Genomic DNA, 26,380 nt, shown 5'->3' on the forward strand with positions numbered 1-26,380 from the left:
CAGGAGAAAGGCTTCATTATGTACCGCTAGGTGGATTATTCTGGAGTTTCGTCGTTGACGAATTCGCTATAAGTCAATGATTAATTTTAATTTGGAGCAACACATTTGTAGTAATTTGGAATCAGTTGACATCTCATCTGTGGTTAAATTTCATCAAATTTACCTTCTTCGAGACAATGTTTGCAAAGCGTAGTAGCGACCAGCTGGTACCTGGTTCCAAACATTTTCTCGAGACTTTTGAGAAACTTGCGTTTAAATGTCCTCCACCGCTTTCGCCATACCATCTTCTGAGGGTTAACCTTATAAGCTACTTATATGCTATGCCTATATACGCCTTATATGCTTCTTTATGCCGCAATGCCTCAAATTCATTGATTTCTATCCGCCAGTGATTATGCGTGATTTGGTTTTGTGACAGAAAAGTGAAAAGGAAGATTTTGCCCAGCGTTCGGTCACTGTGCTGCGTGTGAAGTGATGACCGTGTCACATTGTGTAACCTAATACTCGGGGCCCGGACTGTCTGCGAACTACGGCGCAAACAGTTTTAATGGTAAATTAGCATAAACCTGTAATCTGATGAGCGCTTTGTGGTGTACAAGCGTTTATTTTCTACGCGCTGTAATCTTCAGCTGTTGCTTATACCTATCAAGTTACTTCTCGTTCCGGCAGAGTGGCTACAGTCTTAATACAAAGGAACTAAAATTTGGGAGTTACAGCGAATGAACGAAGCTCCAATGAATGCGGCGATTCAATATTGAGACAGGTGGATGCACTATTTTCATTACAAGCTGTTGGCTGACGTTCACAAGACGGCGCCGACTAGGCCGGGCAAGTATAGTCGCATTGTGCTGTGAACGGTGCACAGTGTCTGGAGTTGTTTGGTTTTCGTTGATGAGATGGGATTTAAATTTATAACCAGAACAGTTGCGAGATTTGCTGTTTTCAAATGCCAGGTTGCAGTTTATCGTTGCTTGTTTGTGGCTGGGTATAATAAACAAAGATTAATTCACTTGAATTTGACTAAATGTAAATATAAATGCTATAGCATCACTGGAGTCTCCAGTAGCCTTGCGACACCCTGGGCATAGTGGGCATGAGTATGAATGGCGGTTCTATGCCCGCTTGCTTTCAATTAATAACTAAGGAAATGCTAATAGAATACTATACTTGAAAAGCTGGTCAAATTCCAGTTGGCATGTAGAGCCATTTAAAAAGAAGAAGAACAAGAAACGAAGTCTGGAGACAAGTTCTTGTCAACTCAGTATTACAGTTTAAGACAATTTGTTTTTAACTTTATTTAGGCCGATGCAATATTTGAAAAAATGCCTCTCTTCTCTTTATTGTACGATTTTTTTTTATCTTTCGGATCATACATGTTATTATTACTAGCTATGGAGAACAGTAAATTGTCATCTGCATGTAATTTGACTAAACTTTTCAATGAATATTTTTTGATGCAGCCATAACGTTTGACTGTTCCTATATTTTTGCTGAAATGTATATTGCTCTAAATATAAAATCTGAGGCTTTAGAGCGGAATTTGTATAGACATGCTCCGGTATGGTCTTGTTGGCGTTTATAGTGAGATCCGCTGCAGAGCAGCGTTCGGCCAGATCGTTCAGCTTACTCTGCATATCACAGCGCCGTTGTGCTAGAGCTAGAAGATCAACATTATTATTGGAATGAATTATTGACAAACTACTAAATGATCGAACGCAAATTACTAAATGATCGATAACATCCTTGGCTTGCTGCTAGTGATTAGAAAGGCGCATTGTGAAAAGAAAATCGGGTCTTTTCAGGACCAGCATGTTATGTGAAGAAAAAGTTAATTACAAAAATAATGGTGCATTGTGGAAAGAAAACTACACATTGGAAAAATAAACCTCTTAACCCTTAAAGGCGCAAGGCGATTTTTTTAGAAATCGCCGAAAATATTTTTAACGTAAACAACCATTAAAATCATTAACATTAAAGGTATTTTCGGTTTGTTGTTTTAAAACAACATTGCGCATTTAAGGGTTAAATCAACACACAATTATCAGCAAAGAAGTTTTACGAGTCGACGACGGTCTACCGACGCTATCAAATTGTCTCCATGCGATTGTCTTTAGCTCATTTTGAAAATAGCTCAAATCATTCTCTTCCATCACTTTGACTCCTTTGCAATCATTGTGATGACCTGATCAATTTTGAGGTTATGAGCAGAAGGAAAACAAACCTGTATTTACATATGCTGAATTGGACATTAGTGTGTGAGCGCTAAGCGTCACTCATCTCTATTGTGCAAGAATATACTTTGATGCTCACCTCACACTAATACTTAGTTTGGTTATGGGCTCAGTGTTTCGGTTGGAAGAAGTCAAGCATAATTTTTCATAACGACGTATGTAACATTTATGGGGATTCGAGAAATCCTTTGCAGAAAGTTGGCAAAACTTTTTCTAAAACTAAAACTTTTTTCAATATTTTTTTCCACTGGCATGCATCAATACATGGTACTTAATAAGCGTGCTTCACGTCATAGCTCAGTTAATTCAAATTCCCTGTGAAAAACGATAAAATTATACATACACCGGTATACTGTACATACGTCGCTGTACATTGGCCGGTTTTCCATAGTGCACGATTGACGCAACTGCAGTTTTGTTTTGTTTTGCTTTTTTGGTACATAGGTCGCTCTTAGTTCTCATATATTAAAGCGACGTATGTAACAATGAGACTTCAAAAATAGAAAATTCTACATACGTCGATTCGCAAAAAGATTAAATTAAAGAATTTTAAGATCTAACATCAGTAGAATCGATGCGTATTATATAAAGTCGCGTGTGATTGTCATGTTGTATTAAAAACCTCGTTTTGTTTACTTTTGTTACATACGTCCTTATGAAAAATTATGCTTGAAGTATCGTATTTTGGACGAAAAGCTCTACACGGTTAGAAAAAAGTACCTAATTTTAGGTACTTTTTTTCTCTTGCATCTCCCTCCCTCTTCCCTTTGTTGTCATAAAATGAAGAGCAAAACCACTCAACAAGGGCATTAAAGTGTGGAACCCAACGTTGAGTAATCTCATGTTTACAAAAGTTGAGTGAAATTTACCTAACTTTTGAATAGTTTCTATCTAAAATTAAGTATATTTTACTTAATATTAGGTGAATTTCACTTAATTTCAAGAAAAAACTACTTAATTTTGAGTTCCCGCACTGAACCCCCGATTTGAGTGAAAAGTACCTAATATTAGGTACTTTTTTCTAACCGTGTAGGAGCAGTGGTATATGGTATATGGCTCAAACCTTAGGTTTTATCGATTTAAATATTCATTATGAATTGAAGATCTAATCGAAATTATGCCTGTTAGAACTACACTTTAATTACCGAAATAAAATACGAATTTAATACGAAGTTACAAATCACGCTTTTATTCTTTTTCTTTTTTTGTTGTACACTGCTCTCCTTCCTTACCTCTGTTACCCAGGGGCGGATTCAGGTTATACCGCAACCCAAGAAAACATAACAAATTTCCCTTTCTGTAAGCTCGTTACTTCGTCATTTGGTTCAGATCGAGAACATAGTCATCAAACCGTAATGGCTTCCTGGCATTCCGTCGAGGCTTTCTGTTAACAGGAACAATGATGCCCTTAAAATTGATAGCAGACCCGTAACACTGCTGATCTGATTCAGTTGCATCACGTTGTTGATTTGGAGGGGTTGATTGAGGAGTTGTCCATTCAATTTGCTCGTCATTTAGCTCCGCAGCCTGATCATCATTGTCGGACACATTACGATCTTCATCAAGCACCTTCTTAAGATGAGACGAGTTTCGCCGATATCTCTCACCTGCTGGCGTTTCAACGAGCACAGAATTTCCCTGCTTTTGAACAACTATAGCTGGCTCTGGGTGGAAGTTTGCTGCTAGCTTATTCGCTGGATTTAAATTCTTCATGAGGACTTTATTACCAACTTCGAGATTTGAATGCACAGTTCCACGGTATACAGAAAACAAGGTAGGCTCGTTAGAAAAATGACACTTCCAATGTGACGCATATTTTATCGCCACATGTTGGAGTACAAAAGTAAGCATGCTGCGACCGTAGAGCATCGTCTCGGTCCAGCTTGTGCGAAGATAGCAGTGACGTCACATGTTTACATTCAAACTGAATGTTTACATACGTGATGAGCTTGCCTTGTTTTTTGTATGCCGTGCACAGTTCCTTTTTTTTTCATCGTAGTATGTCTTGGAGTTGGTCTTGTAGGCCTTGTCGTTGTCTTTGACTTCTGCGTCCTTAACATGATTCATTTGAAATAGATGCGGAATCCAATCGCGGAACTTTCTGCCAAACAGTATTTCCGCCGGTGAGTATCCTGTTGCAGGATGAGGCGTCAGAGCATACACGTAATTGTATTCTTCTAGGTCTCGCTTCCAGTTTGACTTATTCAGCTCGGCGATTCTCAGAATCTTCAAGATGCTTCTATTTTGGCGTTCAACCTCGCCATTCGCCTGCGGCCAATATGGCGTAGTATGACGAAGCTTTATATCAAACTCGCCGCAGAAGTCCGCCATCGCTTTACTCGAGAAATTTCTGGCATTATCCGTTATCAATACACATGGAATTCCCAACTTCATGAATAACGGACGCAATTTGTTAATAATGTCATTCAAAGTCGTTTGTTTCAAGACTTCAATTGCCTTGTATCGACTGTATGGATCAATGATTACCAGCAATGACTCGCCGGTGGGCAAGGGACCTAGCATATCCATATGTAAAACCTCCCATGGATTTTTTGGCAATTGGCGTACTTCCATTGGCTCCGGTGGTGCCAGCTTTCCGACTATTTGGCAATCCAAGCAATTCTTAACTGCTTTCTCAACGTCCTTATCCATCGATGGCCACCACACTTTTGCCCTCAAACGCTGTTTCGATCGTTCAATCCCTGGATGACCAATATGTGCCAGGCGTAATACACGCTTTTGTAGAGTCAATGGTATTACCAAACGCTCACCTCGTAGCAACATACTGCCACAGCAATAAAGTTCTTCTTTAAACGGTACATATTTCTTAACTGCAGGGTTCCATTGGCCGGTACGAATGGCTTCCTTGACCTCCGACAGCGTTGAGTCATTTTCCGTGTGTTTCAGAACATCTTTGATGGTCATTGCAACAGGTTTCGCGTTCTCCAATATGGCAAGTATTGTTTCTTCCCCGACACGATCATATGTTGTGCAGTCCTTAAATTTCGGTAACCTTGATAGTGAATCTGCAATATTCACTTTCCCTGGAATGTGAATAATTTGAAAACGGAAAGACTGCAGCCTCATTGCCCACCTTTCAATCCTCGGACAAGAGGCGTGACCTGGGCCGAATATCACTTTAAGTGGTTCATGATCCGTTAATAGCAAAAATTCCATTCCCCTTAGGTAGATTTGAAGTCGTTCAGTTGCCCACACTAACGCCAGAGCTTCTTTCTCGTTTTGGGCGTACGACTTCTCAGCATCGGGAAGACCTTTACTTAAATAGCATATTACTCTTTTTACTCCATCCTTCTCCTGCAAAAGGACACCTCCAAGGCCTGTCGGACTGGCGTCTGCAATCAAAATTGTTTTGTCATGCGGAGAATAGTACCCTAGTGACTTCGGTTTCACTAGTACATCCTTAATTTTTTGAAATGCTTCTTGTTGTGGAAGGCTCCATACGAACTTTGAATCCCTACGCAATAACTGGCGAAGTGGAGTGGTCATTGTAGAAAGATTGGGTATGAATCTTCCTAGGTACGTGATGGTTCCTAAAAAGCTGCGTACTTCTTCAACAGTGTTAGGCTCTCGAAGACTGCGAATTGTATCCACCTTATCCAACGTTGGCTTGATACCTTCCGCCGAAAGCACGTGTCCCATGAAGGTTACCTCCGACTTACCAAACTCGCACTTTTTCGGATTAATGGTGACTCCGAACTCATCTAGGCGATCCATAACCTTACGTAGCGTGTCGTCATGCTGTTCTTTTGTTGGCGCGAATATCATTATGTCATCTATAAAGACCCGCACACCTTTGATTCCCTTCAGAATACGCTCAATGATGCTTTGAAAGACCTCGGATGCGCAGTTCATTCCGAAGGTCAATCTTTTATATCGATAATACCCCTGATGCGTTGCGAAAGTGGTTATGAATCTGGAACCCTCTGCCAACAGTACTTGATGAAATGCTTTGACCAAATCGATTTTTGAAAACCACTTGCAGTCGTAAGGTGGACCCACGGCCAAACAAGCTGCCCAGTCTGACGTTACCATTACCAAACAAAGCAAGTTGAAAGCACTCCATACGAAATATGGTTCGGCCAGAAACCTTCATTGAGCATTCGTTCACATTCCGGACAATAATTGTTTCAAGCTGGACAGCGAGGCTAAACGGCTACTTTTCGTCGGCTACTGCGACGATCGAAAAATCGACAGATTATTGGACCCGAAAACCCGACGCCCAATGGAATAACAATAAGTCGCGATGCGCGATTTATAGAACTTGGAGATAGATCATTGTCGTCTTGTGATCCGGTTCCTGGCAATAATGAGTATCATGTTGAACTGGATTTCCAAGTTTCTATCGAGAAGCCGTGTATGAGGAGGAGATGCAAGCGAGCAATGAGGAGGAGTTTTAAGGATGGGATGATGAACCCGAGTGGGACAACGCGCAAGCTTGTGAGCTTGAGCTAGCACACACGAAACTAAGCACAAGTGGTGTGCTTCTCAAGCGATTTGACGATTTTGATGTTGCGAAGGCTGTGCGCGAAGAATCGACAAGCTAGCGGTTAGTGGTTCGGAACAGGACCTTTGGAAAGTGGCAATAACTGCTGAGTACAAATCTCTTCTAAAAAATGGCACGTGGGCAAAAGGTTTCTCGCATCGAATCGTCGTTGACTATGATGCGGTGTTTGCGCCAGTTGCCACTTTAACAACTTTTCGAATCCTATTGGCAGCGGCTGAGCATAACAATATGGTGGTACGCCATTTTGAGAAAACACAATTTGAAAAAACAAAACGCTTGTGCTCTAAAACTTGTCTATCTTTCCTTAGTGTGCATCATTGCAACACAAATTTCAATATTCTAATATTAATAAACGTTCTTCCCTATTTGTTCTTGATATTTTGTGAATAAAAATTCGATGTCGTTTGGAAATGTTCTTCTTCTTCTTATTGGCATTACATCCCCATACTGGGACAGAGCCGCCTCGCAGCTAAGTGTTCATTAAGCACTTCCACAGTTATTAACTGCGAGGTTTCTAAGCCAGATTACCATTTTTGCATTCGTATATCATGAGGCTAACACGATGATACTTGCATGCCCAGGGAAGTTGAGACAATTTCCAATCCGAAAATTGCCTAGACCGGCACCGGGAATCGAACCCAGCCATCCTCAGCATGGTCTTGCTTTGTAGCCGCGCGTCTTACCGCACGGCTAAGGAGGGCGTTTGGAAATGTATATACATTATTGATAAAAGAGTCAAAATATTAAGCCCTTTTCAAAAGTTAGTCGCGAAATGGCTGGAATTGATACTTAACAATATTTTCCTGTTATGACAACATTAAAAACATTTTATAAGCTCGAAAAAATGAAGAAAATATTTTTGTCCGCTAGTTTGTATGGGAAGGCCCCATAGTGCATCACTTGGAGAAGTGAGTCACTTCCTGGGAGTTCGTGTGACCAAGAACAACGGCTACTACTACAGTTTGGACCAAGAAGCTTACATTAAAAGACTAGCAGTTCGTTTCTTCGGTCTGGAAAATGTTAAAGTTTCGAGTGTTCCGATCGATATTGGATACTATCGCAGTCGCGAAGGAAGCAAGAAACTGGACGACTACCGACTCTATCACAATCTCGTAGGAGCGCTACTTTATGTGACAGTGAATACGCGACCTGATATCGCCGTAACTGTTTCTATCTTAAGTCGCCAAGTGAGCTGTACGACTGAGGTTGTCTGGGCAAGTACGCGTCGACAAGCGCGTCGTCTGGTATTTGGTCAAAACGAGTCACTACAAGCTGTGTTTGGCAACAAAAAGAAGCGGACCGGCTACGTTGATCGGATACAATGATGCTGACTGGAGCGGAGATACACTCGACCGGAAATCCAACACCGGATATCTTTTTCAACAGGGAGGTGCAACTGTTTGCTGGGCAAGTCGTAAGCAGGCAAGCGTATCATTATTTAGTATGGATTATTTTGCGTTATCCGAGGCATGTAAGGAGGTGGTCTGGCTGAGGCGTCTGTTAGAGGAAACGGTCCAACAGTGATACTGGAGGACAACAGAAGCTGTATCGATTTTGTCAAAAAGGAGTGGCTATATAGAAGGTCGAAGCATATTGACACGCGCTTTTACTTCACCAAGGACCTGGTAGAGACAGGTGTAGTGGCTTTGCTATACTGTTCTTCGGAGGAAATGACCGCAGACATTCTGACGAAACCGTTATGTGCTGTGAAACAGAGAAAATTTGCAGAAATGACCGGCTTGTTGAACAAAGCAGAACAGGCTAACCAATGATAGAGTAAAATGTCCAGGAGGAGTGTTGGAAGTGTAGATGGGGGTGACATTTTTCCGTTCGCCGCCTATGTACTAAAGGGATATCAACCTACCTACATCGTCAAGAAAAAAAGTAACACGTTTCAATTCATTCAAATGTAAACCGTCGCGAAATAAAGTTCAGTTTTCGAATAGGTTTCTTTTCTTTTATTACGCGCAAAGTCCCAAGGTGATTCCGTTCTATCGTCTCGCTGATTGGGCTGTCCGCTGCATTCCTGTTCGATTAAGATTGAGAAGATATTCAAAAGTAAGTCCACGTCAGTGGTTAATATGATATAAAATTGCTTCCATCTTCAAAAATGTAACGATTTTCGAAAACATGTTTCACTGGCCAAAACGCCCCAGTGTAGGCAGGACGATATGCCCTTACCAACTGAACACAAGGGCAGCGAGCCTGCAGCAGTTGCTTCCAAATTGTATGGAAAATATGGAAATGTAATTCACACCTGCTTAAATGGACCTACGTTGGTTTTTTAATGTCAAGCGCATAAGGATTTGTAGCCTTTTTGTTATGGGATTGATAAAATACTAATGAAGGGCTATGAAACTTCTTTGGTTAAGGTGGGGCGTATTGCCCAGGAACTTTTTGAAATTCATTTTTTCACGACTTTTAAAAAAAGCTTTATTACGTGTAATCTGTAATATTTTTATATGACTACTCACGGGCAATGCATTTGCGACTTCCTGGGCTGCCAAATAACACAAAGTTTGCATAAATTGCGTTGAAAAGTAAAAAGTTATCGAGGAGTTGCCTTAGGGGGGGCATATTATACCGTCTTACCCTACATTGAACGCTTTTGTTTTCTACAATTTGCAAGATACCTCCCTCTAAAGTCTTGTTCACTAATCACATGGCTCCATAGAGCTAGGTGCAAGGTTCTTGCTATCTTACCATTTGAAAAACTGTATCCTGTGTACGTAGTCATACTGTGTTACATATTTCCCAAATCTTTCAGTTTGCCACAAACCCGACAGGATTCTAGCAGATTTGATTTCCAGATTTGGCTGGTTACGAACCGGATTATGTTCAACAACCAACATCGTTGAAGACGAATATTTATTTTTACCGTTCTCCCGATCCCACTTCCTCGAGTTTATCGCGCTACTACTACAGAACTTCATATAACCGTAAATTCGAAACATTGTTTGCATAGCCTTGCTTCCTCTTTAATGGAAAAATTCAAATTCACAGAAAAAAAAATCGCAATTGCAGCACACCTTTTGGTATTTTCGAGAGCATCTTCTCAGTTGTTCACTTTGGTAATCTATATAGCATTTTTGCACAAAGAAATCTATAGAATTTTGTAAGGTCGTTTTGTTAAAGAATATTTTGAATACTTTTGAAATTCTCGTACCGCAAGTTAATTTTTTTTTTCTGAATCCGTTCTTGGAATAAAATATGTGGATTTTCTGAAAATCTCGAAAATAAGCTAAAAATGGAACATAATTTAAACAATTTTTTTCACAGTTTGTACCCTTTGCTCGGAAGCAATTGTCATTCAAGCCCAACCTTGTTTCACGCCTTTCGATGTATCGCTGCAATATTAGCTTGTCAGTGGTTCTAAAAATATATGCATATACCTATATAATATGTGCACAATACATTTTTATCGCCGGCAGAAACACACCCACGCCAATCATCGCATCGCGGCGGAACCGGTTTCACGCATCGAATCATGAATAAAGAGCCTAATTACCCAACTATTGGGTTTCCTCCTCTGCCATCTTTTATGTCCAAATTTGGTCGTTTTTTCACTTTCTCTAACACTCAATGGTTCTTACTACATTTCCCACATTCTTTTCGCCTCGTTTCAGATTGAACTTCAATGCCATACATTCTGATACGCGGTAATCTAGCTTCCTACAGCCACAAGTACCCGTTTCGAGTGCTGGTCTCGGGATTGAAAGGTAGGTTCGGGATTCAAATTCCTATTAGCTAAATTGAATGGCATTCAGTCAATTCAAGTGGTGTTAATTAGGCACTTGTACTTGCTATATAGAGGTGGATAAAATGTTATATACATCGGTGTCCCTTAACTATATGTATAGTAAGATTTATATCCCGATAATTAATCTTTACCTTTAATTAAGATGGTTCGTTTTTACCAAACATGTATTTTTTTTTCAGCGGCCGATCTCGAGCAGCTGAACCGATTTCCTTGCGGTGGATACAGTGATGAGTCTACGATCGTCTATCTGCAGCATCCGTGTGTGATATTGACTGCACTAGAGGTGAGTTCGTTCAAGTGGGTACTGCACATCAATTCCCATTCTAAGAAATCATATGGCGTTCGTTTCAAATTCTGGGGTAATGACTTGCCTAAGTTACTCTTCATTCGATTCGTCCCAGACTCTTCCATCAGCATCGTTCAGATCGGCAGGGCCAGTCTGCGTATGTGAAATATTTCGTTGCTTCATCTTCGCTGATCAGCTGCTTCAATTGTTCAAACGTTTAGCACCGGTACGAATAAGTGTTGTGTTTAAGGTACTCTTCTCTTATCTTATGTTTCACATGTATCATAAAAATAGCATGCAAAACTAGGCACGAACATGAGCTTTAACTGCGGCTCAGTTAGTTGAGGCTTGACACGCTAGCATTTTTCAGCTATGCTGGTACAAGAAGTTTAATTATGCAACCTGAACCCACTGTAGCAATTAAGGCAGATGTGTTTAATATCAAATAAACTGTATCATTTAAATTGTAATAGGGTATAGGGCTCAAACTTTGGCCTAATATGCTGCAATTGCGCACATTTATCATTATAAATCTTCATATATTGCAGATCATTTAAAAAATTATTCCACCTGCATTGGCGTAAATAAAATATTTCATTATTGCACGTTTTTAGTGCCATCCTAACATACATTAGAAGCTGATGAAGAGCTTATTTCGCTAATCAGGCTTATTCAGATTAAATTGTTTATTGGGATGTTTATTGGCTTCTTAAAGTCCATCTGACTACAACGTTTTAACGTACTTGTACGCTAAGTATAAGTCCGCGTCAATACGAACTTTAATATAAATAACCCAAACCCAATCGACTCAGCTGCGATGAATTGAGATGATGTTTGTGTGTGCGTGTATGTGCACAAAAAACTTATTCATTTTTCAAGACTATTATCCGATTTCAGTGGCGTAGCCAGAAAATTGGTCTGGGGGGGGTTTTCTGAACAATTTTTTTTTCGAAAAAAAATTTTTCTTCCAAAAATTTTGTCTTTGGGGGGGGTTTTATGCCCAAAACCACCCCCGTGGCTACGCCACTGTCCGATTTGTATATTCCAATCAAATCGAATATTCATATGGAATGGAAATAAATGTAATCCAACGCGAATAATAAGACCAGTCCTACATAAATACTAATATTGCTTATAAGTGTCGGAATCCCAGTCCGGCCTAGCAAATTTTCAAGTGGAAAATTATGTCGATTTTACAGGGAAAATTATTCGTACTAGCCACGTGATATACACATTTCGATTAGATACCTCGAAGGAAAAAAAACACTTAGCGGAGCTGTGGTGCGCAAGGCCAAGTTGCAGATGTCCCTTGTATTTTTTCCGGATAATTTATCATCGCATTTTATTCCACTTCTTTTTTCATTCCAACATTTTAAAATATGTTCCCTTGCCAAAACAGTTGCGATGTCCTATTTGTGTTCATAATCCGGGCCCGCGCGGACAATTAGAAACAGGAAGTAAATTTTGTGTCATATTCTGCGCAACATAAATTGCTTTCTATAAGATAGAAAGCCGTTATACTCTGAAAGCCGATTTTCATCATATTGAAGCAGCAAATAATCTACATTTACACTAAGCTTTAAAAAAAGAGTCCAAATCTTTGTTTGATCAAATTCGAGAATATTTTGCTTACGAACGTTTTAGCACTGCTGCTAAGCAGCTGCTAAGGAGGCCATTTTTTGACATTTTCCGATTTTACCGATTTTGTTTTTCTTGATATTCTCGTAATCAATGCCTTACTAGCGGAAAATACTCAGCTTTGCCCGGGTGTTGCAAATGTCACAATGAACTTATTTGCAGCACCCCACTCTAGATCAATGCGTTTGTTTTGTTTTTCTCAACAGCTGACCTAAAATTGTATTTTAATGATTTTTTATATTTCACCAATAACAGCTTTGGCAGGTTTTGTTCTATTATTGTCAGGGGGGTTTATGAATTTTATGAAATTTTCCACAATAGTCTTTGATATGTGAAGAATGTTTGGGCCAAATTTGAGCATAATTGGTTACAGAAAACCCCCCTGACAATAATAGAACAAAACCTGCCAAAGCCGTCATTTCCCCTATATACAAACCTTGCGGATCCCAAAACGAATCGATTAGGGAAAAAATCTTGTAAATCGGTCAACCCGTTCGTTGGCGAGTTAAATCGTCAGGAAGGAAAACTCAACTCATTTTTATTATATAGAAAATAGATTATCTGCCCATGACAACAATAAATTCCCAACATAAATAAAATTTAAAAAATGTTTTACTGTCAATGTGCGCAGAATTAGGAACAGCGCAGAATAAGGCACGCTCACGGTATATCCCATATCCACCCCATCATAATGAAATGTGTGGAAGACAAATGAGCTTGTTTCTCTTTTTTTGAGAAAATTTTTAATTGGAATCTCTAAAGAATTCCGTTCAAAATCATCGAAATATTTCAACCGGAATGCAGAAGAATTCACACTGGATTCCTTTCGGTATCGTTAAGGGATACCTTTGGGAATCTGTAGAGGATACCCTTCATAATCCACGTTTCGAAGTCGTTCGGAGAGTTGCTTCGGAATCCCAAATCCCTTAAAGTTTCTCGAAGTTTTGCTTCGAAATCCCTCAATGTTTTGCATCGGAATCTTTCGACGATCGGAATCCCTCGACGAATTGCTTCGAAATCATTCGACCCTAAAAGATTCTCATTGGAACCCCTGGAACATTCCCGTCGGAATCCCTTCAGAATCCCTGAAGGTTCCCTTCGGTATGCTTGGAAAATTCCCGTCAAAATCACTAAAGGATTCTCATCGGAATCCTTGGAGGATTCCCGTCGGAATCCCTGAAGGAATGTTGCATTTTTATTTCATTGGAGATAGACAGAATATTTATGAAATAGATTAGAGCCAACTGAGCAGAGCGTTATTTATGCCTAATTTGTCAAATTTTGCTATGGCAATCTGGTGATTTATTTTGTCGAATGCAGCAGAAAGATCTGTTTAGATTGCATCCACCTAATGGCTACTCTCTATTTGTCTTATTACAAAGAAAGTAAAGCACGCTAGGTTAGTGGTTGTTGAACGTTTGGGCACAAACACGTGCTAGTCGTTTGAAATATAATGGGCTTGGCTTGAAGTCAGTTCGCCAAGAGCAATAAACTCAAATAGCTTGGAAACGGCGCACAGCGCAGCTATTCCCCGGTAGTTTGATACGATCCTCTTGCAGCCCTTTTGAAAACTGGAAATGCATATGACTGCTTCCAGCAAACCGGAAACACCCCGGAAGTCAACGAGAGGTTGAATACTGCAGTAAGCAGCCTGACAAGGGACTCTGCGCAATGTTTAATAACAAGCGATGGGATACCGTCTGGGCCGCATCCCGTGGAGGATTTCAATTTCTTACTAGCAGCTATTAATGAATCGTTTGTGATGACCAATGGCTGCCTAGAGGCAAGAAGACTGGGAACAGTCCTGGTGGCAATAACTACATCTTGCGGGTCGAGATATTCATTAGTAAATACACTACTGAATTGAGTACGGAACAAATTAGCAATGTCGTTGGTAGTTTGGGCTTCGGATAAACCGTTAGTCATCGTTAAGGCCAATCCAGATTATTTCGCCAACAACTTTTTTGATTATTCTTGAAACGACTTTGCAAACTATTTTGAAAGGCGTTATAGAGAGTTCCTGATATTCGGAGTTGGCCTCGATATAGCTAGCTTCTGTAGGGTCCGTACAATACTTGCTGTGTAGTCTGAGGGCCGCACGGTTCACTCTTTTCAGACTTTTAAGATGAGAATTAGACCAGGCCGGTTCTGGTATGAATCTCACGGGAACAAACTGGTCCATGGCGTAAAGTAATATGTTTCACATGGTCGAAGCAGCTTAGGTTGACGTCAGAATCTCGAAGAGCCGCATCCCAGTCATGTTGAGCAAAAAAGGCATTTATACCGTTAAAATTGGCCTTGTAAAAGTCGTATGAAATGCTTTAAGATAGTTCGTGCAAGCTACGGAGCGGTTTTATCTTGCGTTGCATTTTTACGGGAGGATGATGACAATCTTGACGAGCGGTGATGGGGCCTGCATAACCGCACAGCTCTCGCGGAGTTCTCAATACTCATTCATCTGGTTCAGTCCAGCTGTGCTTCTTCTTTTTACTGGCATTACATTAACTGGAATCAAAATTTACGCTCTCCTATCACTTCAATTGTGAGAATCAAAGCAGGGTTTTCATTATTAAACATTTTATGCCACTTTAAACACAAGAAACAGTGCATCAGGGCATAGAACGCGTCTATCATCAATTCATCGAATGATGATCGTTTGTTTTTAACCACACTTTTATCTGCCAATACACGTCAAGCAGCAAACGAGACGTCTGGCCTATCAGGGATCTCGAAGCAATCGGGAAGAGAAAACCCGACTTATGGCGCTGCCAATTGATTGTGCTCAAGTTGAAATCACCAAGGGGAATCATTTTGTCCCTTGGTCCTGATTGCGAGACCAACCAGTTAAGCGCAGCGAGGTGACTGTCGATCAACGCATCATTGATTCGATCGAGAGGGATGTAAAAAACGCAAATGAAGAGAGTGTAGCGAGTGTATGAATCAGCAGTAGCTACAGCGACCCACAATTGCTTAACCGACGAGTTGTCAGGAGGACTTACTAAGCGAGATTTGAAGCAGGAGCGAACAGCTAACAGAACACCCCTCAAGTGTTTTTGTTACTGTTAGAAGATGACCTACCTTACCGATAAACGCAGTATGATTCGTCGGAGAGTTGTTATTATTATTATCTTTATAAATGAGGTTTTCGGCCCTGGGCGGGTTCACCTCGTAAGGTCGGAGAGTTGATTTACGGTGGTATCATTGTTGAGCCAGGTTTCAGTGAAGGCATAGACGTCATAGCAGCCATCGCTAAGGGCCAAATGATAATTGGCAAGAGAACTATTGATCCCGCTGATGTTCTGGTAGTATATCAAGATATACGGAGATTCTGGAACCGCACGGCTATCACTGGAAACATCCGGTAACAAGCAGTTGAACTGGCGTGGAGATGGTGTAGCAATACTGGAAATCGGAACGCTCTTAGATACAGAAGATACTGGTAACTGATTGTTCTTGCCGGTTATAGGATTTCGGAAGACTCCGTCTCCCAACTTAGACGCAGGACCGGGACGGCTGCTGGTTGCTGGCAGCGGGAGCTCGACTGCGCTTAGAGGAATAGGGGCTTCCTTACAGCTAGTATCGATTGTGCGTCCCGGTGAATAATTTGACGACTGGGTTGCAGTGGCTAGATGATGAATTCCGGAAGTACTGTGTGATGCTACAATGATTCAAATTGATAGAGTACGGCTATTGCGTCTATTGGTTTGTCCCGCACACTCAAAGGACAATATGTGACGGATCGATGTCAAGTTTCCATCCATAGGAAGTAGATAGTTTTGCATATTTCATGAATCTTCTATCTGACAGCGATTTTTTGTCTCTTTTTTTATATTCTAAAGTTTTTATTTTATCTGGTGGTACGTCTAGGTTTTTCCGGTTTTAGGTTTCTTGAACCACCGGATAGGCATACAGCAACGTGCTGCATGGGAACTAAGAGTCTTTCCCAATTTTTTGGCAATGGATTACATAATTTCTTAAAATTGTTTCATTTTGTTCTTACTATATGTTTCCTAAATGAAAATTAAATACGCGCTGAATTGAATAATCCGGGAGTTTGTTTATGGATTCATTATCCATTTGATAATGGTAGCAAAAAATGATAATGGTCATGGAAATCCAGGCAGTCCGAAATGGGTCACTGGAGCTGCAGAAGAGCTAGCGCTCAACTTCCGGATTAAATCTGCCTATAAAACTATTTAAAACAGACAGCATTCTACCATAACATCACTGTCGTCTAGGCGTCGTGTTCCAATGGGTCTCGAACGGTGTGTTCAAACGTGTGGTAGGGACACGGCAGGTATTTCCGTCCATCGTCGTAGGGGCTCTAAAACCAACGAAAGCAACGTTCATTTGCTAGAACGTTTCTCCTGAGCTTACGATTTGGTACGTATGAGTTTTACAAAAAAGCGTCTCTTTTATTGGTTTTCAAGACTATGACGAACAGACGAAAATACCTGCCGTGTCCCTATCAACAGTAGATGCATAAGTTATTGTTAATGGTTCTCCAAATCCTGTGATCAACATGTTTGTTCAAGGCGGTAAGATGTTCTTGCTTTTCTTCATAGTTGCCCAATTTTCGTTCTTGAGAATATGCAAACCAAATCAATACATAAGACACGAAGCTGTGTGTGGATGCCAGACATAACTAAATACTCCTACTCGGTTGGCATTGCACAGAAACAATACATGTGAAAAAGTTGGTTTTAAAAATGGTAGCCTTTTGAGCTGCGGAGGACGACAGAAGTGGCGACCCAGGCGGGTCCGTAAAACGCACACTACCGAATTTTATGGACCAGACGAATAAATTCGGCAAGTTGACATTTTTGCAGCTAACCGGAAACAATGAAATCCCACTCCCGAAAAACCCCTCGTAATCGGATAGACGTCCGTAGAGGCATGTGCTGGTCAAATTGAGAATGCCAAAACTGATGCGCAAGGGACCAAGTACACTCTAAGTGTCCGTGACCCCATTCAAGTTGTTAAGCTGCTAAAGCAAACAAAATTAATCGACGGAACTGAAATAGAAGTTGCTCCATTGAAGTTTAACGTCAGCCGGTGCGTCATCTCCTGCTACGACGTGATCCACATGGAAGAGAAAGATATTCTGGCGGAACTGACCAAGGAAAATGTCATCCGTGTCCAGCGGATTACCTTGAACGAGATACTTTCGTTCAATAAGACAATCTACCCGGAGTATATCAACGTAGGCCTTCTGCGTGTTGCCACTCGTCCATACTTCCCGGATCTGATGCTTTGCTTTGGATGCTTCAGCTACGGCCACACTCGCGTCCGATGCCCTGAACCGCAACGCTGCTTTAACTGTTCTGGCAATTTCTACGGGGAGGAAGAGTGCAACGAAGCATAATTCTGTCGGAATTGTAAAGGAAACCATCGACCGACCAATCGCCAGTGCCCGGTTTACAAAAAGGAAATAGAGGTCATCAAAATTAAAGTTCGTGATAACTTAAGCTTTCCGGATGCTAGAAAACGAGCCGAACAGCATGTAGGAGGTAGCTATGTGCAGGCAACAGCGCAACAGAATACTTTCGAGAAAAGGCTAAAGGAGCTCGAAGCGGTCATGACACGAAAAGACGGGGAAATTTACAAACTACGAGAAGACGAAAAGATAAGCGGATAGATCAAATGCATGCCTTTATCAGACAAACGAAGTAACAAGCTGGTCAAGTAAAACAGAGCCATACTAGCGAAACATTCAGCCAAGAAAAACCGTACATGAATAACGACCAACCTACACAACGACAGGCCCCATCACTCGATCCAGGAATAACTCCCCAGCCGTTCAGGAGACAAAGCGTGGAAGAGCTCCGAAATACATTACTCAAAAACCGGCCACATCACCAGAGCCAAGCCCGTCGCCAAAAAACAGTCACCCACCACCTCACGACAATGGACTTCGAGGAGTCGGAGATACCGGAGAAAAACCCTAATCAAGGTCTTCGATAGTTTTACTCCCCAACATCGCATCGCACTACACCAGGCCTGCCCAACCTTTTCAAGCCACGGGCCAATTTTTAGAATTCATATTTGCTGGCGGGCCAGAAAATATTTGGTTCATAACTTTTTCATTATTTTCAAAAAAATATATTTTCATTTTCTAGAAAAACTAAACACGATTTAATTGCGTTAAAACAATCTTTTGTTTATTTTGTTTTGTCGTTGCATTAGAGATCTATTTGAAACATTAAGGTAATCTACTCACACCGTTTACCGGATGTTAAAAATTGGAAATTTCAATACTTTACCAGCATATTGAACAGATTTGCACTGTTTTCAACAGGATGAGAGAAATGTACCAGATTTCAAGTCATTTCCAAAAGGATAAAATCTCTCAAGGATGATATCAAGGCTAAGTGAATGAAATTCACAATAATACAGCAAGTCTCCGTATTCGGTTTCCATTTCCGTCAACATTATTTATAATTGGTGGGGGTTGAGTTCCCTAACGTTGATAAAGTTGATTGTCTAAAAAACGATCGTCAATACTTGAGGAATATTGATCGTTTTCGCATATCGATTCTTTTGGTAAATATGGAATGGAAGGGACATATCGCCATACCTATGTGAATGCTTTTCCTTGCTTAGAATTGTCACAACACAACGCCATTGTTCTTTCTTGTCATTGCTGGTGTTCTATCAATCGTAAGGTCACTTTAGTTTTCGAAGGAGAAAAAAGTTCCTTTACACAGGTCTTTACAGCCCTCAGGTTTTCCCCGTTAGTTGTTCCCTGCATTGGGAATAAAGTTGCCAATTTTTCTGTCATTCAAAAATGACCATGAAGACAGCCACCTTTGCCACGTTTTTCACGACGGTATTTTAATCGGTTGCGAGAGAGTAACATATGAAGCTGATGACTTTTTCACGTTACATAGATTTCAAATCTTCTGCGATAACTTTTACTCTTCCCCGTGTTCCACGCAAACTATGTTACAGAAGGAGGCTGTTTCCTTTGGACACGATGTCAACAACAACCGAAATACATTCCTCAACATTTTTTCCGTCCTGGAACAAATTCATCCGTATTGCCAAAATCTTGCTAACCGCAATTGATTTTCCGCTGATTTTCTGACTTCGTATTAGCTCGAGTAAAAAGAGTTTGTTGCTTCTATAATTCATTGTACCAATAATTTGAACCAATGAATGGAAATTTAAAATGAAACCTTTGAATTTCTATCAACTTTTGTTTCCTACCTGGGCCCTTTCAAATATCATATTTCATAGAAATTGGATTCAGATTTTATTCTTCAATATAGCAAAATTTTCCGAACAAATTAGGCAAAGAGGCTATCCTTTTTCAACGTGAACATAAACTACTTTGACCAATCTGTATTGAAAACGCGTGTTCCACATCAACCTATTGTGTCTTGGGGTCGCTTATGCAATCATTTCAAATTGTGTAAATATTATTTTTCGTTTCAAATTAAAATTAATAATTTTGCAGCGCGAGATTTAATTTAAAACTTACATATTGAATAAAGAATAATGAAAAAAAAATTTCTGAAGACAGGTAGAAAAGCTGGTGGGCCAATTATGAGGTTATTTTTCTTACATGCCGCGGGCCACAAAAAATGGAGCCGAGGGCCGCATTCGGCCCACGGGCCGTACGTTGGGCAGCCCTGCACTACACAAAGCTTTTCCCCAGTACCGGCTGTTGCCGGTGTATCTGGAATCAATGGTGTAGTAGTTTCGGTAACGGCTGGTACTGTGGGGCACTGGCCTCCTACAGGTCAGTACTCGAACTATTCATCTGTACACAGATACTGCCTTGCCAAAATTACAGGTCATCATCAAACCGGAACCGTTTTCTCGCCTGGATAAGGACGTAACCGAAACAGCATTACACAAAGCGCATCCCCAATGCTGGCTGTTGTCGGTATTGGCGAACTAGTGTCAGGGTGGCCACTCACCCGGGAATCCGGGAAAACCGGGAAAAACACGGGAATTTGAACATGTTACCGGGAATTTCCTCAAATTTACATTCTTTCAAATTTATATTAAATTTATATTCCAAAAGTATATGTTACTTCTTGTGGACCCTCTGTCTATGTCCTGCGCTCCTCAAGTATGATAACGGACTCAAGGCTTCAGCAGTCCGTAGACGTGCTGGAAAATCCTGGGTTTTTGGAGTACTAGGTCAACACACATCACTAAAGCAGGTATCGGGTTGTGTAACGGCTTTCCCAGAATGGCATTTATGGGAAATCACAAGGGGGTTTTTAAAACAAAAACCGCGAGGTCCTAGATGTCCAGTCTTTTACACTAACTCCTTTTAACTTTCTCTTCTACCAACTTCTTCAATTTTCCAACTTCTATAACTTTTCTCTGCTAGCTTAATAACTTTTTCAGCCTCTCAATTCAACCTTTCCTTTCGACAATCACCAGGCTAATGATTTGTCGTTCTTGTGACCGTTGACCCCAAGCCTCTGACCGTTGACCCGTTGTCGCCCATGAATTCCGCCACATGCTGACCACCCAATTCGCCACCCCCATGGCCGCCCATTCGATGTCTTTCTAGGCGTCCCTGGTGGTGAGTAGCGGTATCACTGTCGTCCTTTCATGGGACAGTGTAGTGTTGGCTGCGTTCGTAAGGTTCGTGGGAGCAGGGACATTTTACACTTAACTACTTACCACGATTATTTTCCTTTTTTTGCAATTTACACGAATACAAAACGCGTAAAATCTCACCAATCTTGGACAAGACACTAGCACTGCTTACAATCGCTAGAACAGGAAATGGACTTCCATACCGTTTCCATTTCTATCCTACATCTTCAAATTGACTATTTTAGCAGTAACTGCTAGAATTGAAAATGATCGGAATGCTAGCTTCCTATATCCAATTAAAATTCCATCAATAGCTTTCTCCTACCACACTGGCAACTCGTGAACCAAGACGAACCTCTGCCCGCCAACCTCACCCAAAAAAAAAAATCTATAAAATTCCGCATGAACTAGTGGCAATTGCAGAGGTATAATCGGTTTGCAGTGGGTCAGTGAATACAACATCAATTCCTCCCCTTCCCTAGCAAAACATCTGTTGTTCTCTGTGCAAGAACAGCTGATCTGATCATGGTCATGGTCAGTCAATAAAGCTCAAGAAGCTCAAGCTCAAGTTTGATTGAAAATGAAGTCCTCGCTTGCCTTTTTACAGCAAAAGACTGGTAGAGCAAACAGGCTGTTGGTACTGTTTGACTATCAATGAAAAAGGCAGAGAAACAATTAGGCATATGAACATTATTTAGATAAAAATGGATAAATGACTCATCAATTAACCATGTTGAAATATTTTTATATTTTTTCCTACATGTGCGGTTTTTGTTATTTTCATAGAGCATGGCCAGAGATGGATAGAGGCTACCTCAGAGCTAGCCACATATAGGTTCTAGACCACAATCAATATCTCAAAAAGCTTTTTGGACGAAGCAGCAGTTAAAGTCTTTTACAGCAGTCTGTTGGAATGTTAGAGCGCAATGCTTATTATAAAATAACTTAATCGATACTTACAAAAGATATTGAACATTGTATATGCATACCAAGAAACTATTTTCTTCGTTCAAATAAAATACATTTTTCACGTAACATGGACTAGAGTGCTCAAAACATTATCAGGCTTTTCCGGGAAAATTTTGGAAAACCTACCGGGAAAACCGGAAAAACCCGGGAATTTATTTTGTCGGCAAGAGTGGTCACCCTGTAGTGTAATGGTTTCGACAGCAGCTAGTACTGTGGGGCAAAGTGCCCCACAGGCAAGTACAGGTGTATTCATACATTTCCAGAGCTTATCGTTGCATCCTTTTCCCCAACAGTCGATCCACGTAGACGAAAGCGCTGATATTTCACAGCTCTTTTTTAACCAGGACGGAAGTTTTCGACTAGAGTAGATCTCAGACTGTATCGCTGGAATCTGCACCGATAGATAAGATGGAGAGGAAGAAGAGAGAAAAGAAATGTGAAAAGAAGAGTGAGAGAAAGACAAGATGTAGAGAAGATATTACGATGTAACTTTGGTTGAATCATGTTGATCACAAATGCGGTACGGAGTAACAGGGCCTCTAGCGTGTTAATATACTTCTGATGCTTCTACTGTATTAACTTTCCGAAACATGTCCAGCAGCTCCTCCCAACTGTATCTGGTTTAGGGTACGTCTGAAAGGTGCGACGTGTCAGCGTGTTAAAATGACAGTGTGCCTGGAACATTGCACAAACTCAGGTTTGAACGATCACCCGTCTGTACTAACGTCGTATAGTAGGCGGAGCCTGCGTGGCCAAATCGCAACTATGTAGATAAGAAGGCCATTGCAGCTCTTGCGTTGCGTGTTGTTGCATTAGATGATTTTCATACAAAAAGGTCATGTTTGAAGCACAAAATCTCGATTTCTAGCGATTAGATTGAGGACATTTCTGGTATCTTAGTCAAACCTAAATTTTCAATTATTGATTCAGAAAAAATATGTTAAGCTCTTTTTAGTGGAATGTATTCAACCGTCTAAGACGGTCGAGTCAAGTACGAGACACTGAAGACGACCACACAGTTGTGGTCGAAATTCGTATCTGCAAAGATATCGAAATAATTGGTGTAATTAAACGCTGGAATTATTGATTGTTTTTTGTATGGTTGTTCTGCATACAAATGTTAACTGAAAAGGCACGTTTTAGTAGGAAATAATTAAATAAATAAAGCCACTAGCCTTTTCAGTAAACATTTGTATGCAAAACAATCATTAATTATAAAATTAGGTCATTTTAGGCCGGGATGCTAGAAATCGAGCTTTTGATCATCAAACATGACCATTTTTTATGAAAATCAGCGAATGCGTTATAATTATTTCCGGGGGTGTATAGCATAAGTGGTAGCCAATACTGATACCATTTTCATCATTGGGGATAATGACTAGTAAATAGGCTTTGTTTTCAGTTTATCGGGTATGAAATTATTGCTCAACTCTCGTTAAATATGTTACCTTTCCCAATTTACAATTACGCTCAAAACAGCTGTGTTTTACGCATTTATTTCAGCAGTTTACGCCCAATCCGAATTCCTTCGGGTATTCAATCACAGAGAAAATTTAATGTTAAACGTTAAACAGAATCAATAATGGCTAAGAGTTTAGGAGAAAGAACCTAAAGTAGTAGAATTTGATACATATTTAGAACACCCCTTTACCACAATTTTCATCCCAGTATTTTTGTTTTCCCTCGTTTCAGGTACTAGGATACCGCGTGGTCGCCTCGTCATCGACTGCGGTCAAACAGGACTACAACGAGTATATGTGGACTATGCGCAAGGAGTTTCACGATCCGGAACCATTCGCTAGTGAAACTTCGTCCGCCATCGTCGAGCGTGATAACCTGGCAAACTTTGACCGCGAGGTGAATAACTACCCACCCAGCAATAAGATTGACGTACCGGAGTAGACAAAAAGGTGGTGGTGCTAGTATTTAGTGGAAACCCCCCCTCTCGGTACTTTACAAACGGACCCGATTTCTATTGTGGCAACCCTTTGAATAACCACTACGTGTGTGATTTTGTACGTTTTGTAAGATGGAATCGCCAAATTCGACCACGAATCAGAACTCCCTCACGAACAACCTGGTGACGGTACCGATTCCGATACTACCGTCAGAGGGCACCTATGCGTACGTGTTCGTGAAAGGATCGCTGTACGCCCGGGATAGTTCCATCTTCGGTTGCTCCACGGACGAGGTCCAGGCCCTGTCGAAACGCTTTCAGATTAGTTCAATTCCCATCGACAACGGGGTGGTCATCAAGGTGGCTCCATCTCTGATCATCAACTCGCTGGCCCAGCTGGGCTACAAGGTTATCTCGAGCACCGGCGAGGCGGAAGTCGTATGGACACTGCAGCGCGAGCTGTAGAGAGCCCTATATTGTGTATAGTTTAAATTGTTTGCAAACACGCATAAGCAATCGATAGGTGACCACCCTAGATGTGGATCCTTTAATTTAAGGCCATCAAGCAACACTGGAGCAACCCAGCTTTTAATCTTCTCTGCGCAATAACAATCTTCTTTGAACAGAACGTAGTCTTGTGTAACACCTCTGCATAGTACCTATCTACCTATTAGTGTGTTGTGTGAATTATTCGCATCCCGCTGTGTAGCGTCGTCACCCCGTGTCTAATTGAACTTGTTGCCTATTTTCATCTTACACGAAGCCATCGCCGCTGCCAAAGACCAACGGAGTCAAATCTCACAAGCCACGTGATGCCACCAACGGATCGTCATCTCCACCACGACCAGCAGCACGGAGATCATCATCAGCAGCGGCAACATCAATGCAACTGCAGTAAAACAACCACCGCGTCGCAATCGTTGGATGAGCTGGAGTTTGAGCGAGGGATTTGGACTGCAGGTATTTGTTCATAATATTCCGTAATACTTGGTGGAAAAAAGGTTCTATTTAATTTATTCTTAATCATACTAAAAAACATCCAATTGCAGCTATTGATAATGACGAAAACAAACTAAGATCGCTGATTGATAAAGGGCAGTTGCACGTCAAGGACAACTCAGGCTATACTGCACTTCATTATGCTGCCCGAAGTGGCCATCTGATAATTTGTCGGGTATTGCTCGATGCAGGTATCGGAGTAAACGAACAAACCCACGGAGGCGTGACCGCGCTGCATAGAGCCGCAATGATGGGTGAGTGACTTAATTTTTTTTATTGTATGCAATGTTCATCTCAATGTTTTCATAGGACACAGTGAAATCGTCAACCTTCTCCTATCGCGAAAAGCGGACCCATCTATCCAGGACAGTGATGGAAAAACCGCCCTCCACCGTGCAGCGGAAAAGTGCCATTCGGAAGTGTGTCGTAGCTTGCTACAGTTTGATTCCTCTCTTGCGACGATTCATGATGGCAAAGAAAAAGTCCCACTCCAACTGGTACCGGAACAATCAGCTCATCGGCAACGGTTGGTCGAAGTCTTCGACTCATTTTGCAGGTAAGATCTGATTCCGGCGCGTCTCCCTCACGCATAAAATTAGCTCATGTCTCGAAAACACCCCTTCCGTTGTTTCGAAGCGTGCGTCAGCGGAGCTTTTCCTTTCAATCCTTTGTTTAATTTCCCTCTTAAGTTAAGCTGCGTACCTTATCACGTAACACAAACTATGTACACATTAAACTAAAGGGGTCGAACAATAGTCTACTTTGTGATAGTTGCTCAGCGATGTTGTAATTTAACGAATAAATATTTAAGTGTTTTTCGATTCAGGTAGTTTATATAATTAACAACATTTTCTGATATTAGATTGACCATGATGTTTCAAAATATTAACATTGTCATATTGTGACTATTTTTATTATACCACAACTGTTCTTAATAGATAAGAATGAATTCTAAATTTTATCTTTTTTCACCCTATAAAGAGGATTAATTTACCATATACTATACACCAAATTTCTTGAGTGAATTGCGTAGAAGAACATCATCTTAACTATGACTAGACTTTTGTGTACACATTCGAACATCATTAGTAAATATTAGCAATCAGTAGTCTTTAATAAGCAAGTGTGATTTGCAAACAAAATTGTTGTAACTACTTGTTTCTGAACAAAGCATAAATGTATAGAGTACGCTATAAACGTCTTTCTTTTGGATATCACATGTCCTCAACAAGTAGACTAGTAGCTATACAGTGGAGTAAACTGACCAAAAAGATCCCTGTTTATTGCAGCTGCCACCAGAAAACCTTTTCTTAAAAGAAAAATCCACGGCAAATCGAAATCCACGGAATATCGGTTCGATATCCGATAAAACATATAATGTAGGCAACTTCTATAAGACCGGTACAAATATAAATTCCTTTTTTTGCGATGTTGGTCTCTGGATAACGAAGGGGGGTGGTAAAAAAAATGGGTACTCAAATTGATAAAATCGTAAAACTCATCAGTTTTCTTA

General features: G+C 40.8%; 3 protein-coding genes across 3 annotated transcripts in view; all 3 read left to right on the forward strand.

Annotated features, from left to right (window-relative positions):
• LOC134213084 (uncharacterized) overlaps positions 1 to 23,873 on the forward strand; it is a 37,005-nt gene extending 13,132 nt beyond the window's left edge. The window contains exons 2-4 of the mRNA XM_062691666.1: positions 10,383 to 10,475; positions 10,696 to 10,799; positions 23,664 to 23,873. Of these exons, the coding sequence (XP_062547650.1) occupies positions 10,394 to 10,475; positions 10,696 to 10,799; positions 23,664 to 23,873 (396 nt within the window). The 5' untranslated portion in view covers positions 10,383 to 10,393. The remainder of the gene's footprint in view (positions 1 to 10,382; positions 10,476 to 10,695; positions 10,800 to 23,663) is intronic.
• Positions 23,694 to 26,064, forward strand: LOC134213083 (ankyrin repeat domain-containing protein 39). The gene is made up of 4 exons (XM_062691665.1): positions 23,694 to 23,828; positions 24,632 to 24,828; positions 24,918 to 25,121; positions 25,177 to 26,064. Exons 2-4 carry the CDS (start codon positions 24,681 to 24,683, stop codon positions 25,425 to 25,427), a joined length of 603 nt encoding a protein of 200 aa, XP_062547649.1. The 5' UTR covers positions 23,694 to 23,828; positions 24,632 to 24,680; the 3' UTR covers positions 25,428 to 26,064.
• Positions 24,001 to 24,671, forward strand: LOC134213085 (uncharacterized). The gene has a single exon (XM_062691667.1). It carries the CDS (start codon positions 24,001 to 24,003, stop codon positions 24,331 to 24,333), a length of 333 nt encoding a protein of 110 aa, XP_062547651.1. The 3' UTR covers positions 24,334 to 24,671.
• Positions 26,065 to 26,380: the final 316 nt, after the last annotated feature.

Source organism: Armigeres subalbatus, chromosome 2, assembly GCF_024139115.2.
Source record: "Armigeres subalbatus isolate Guangzhou_Male chromosome 2, GZ_Asu_2, whole genome shotgun sequence".
Classification (NCBI taxonomy): Eukaryota; Metazoa; Arthropoda; class Insecta; order Diptera; family Culicidae; genus Armigeres; species Armigeres subalbatus.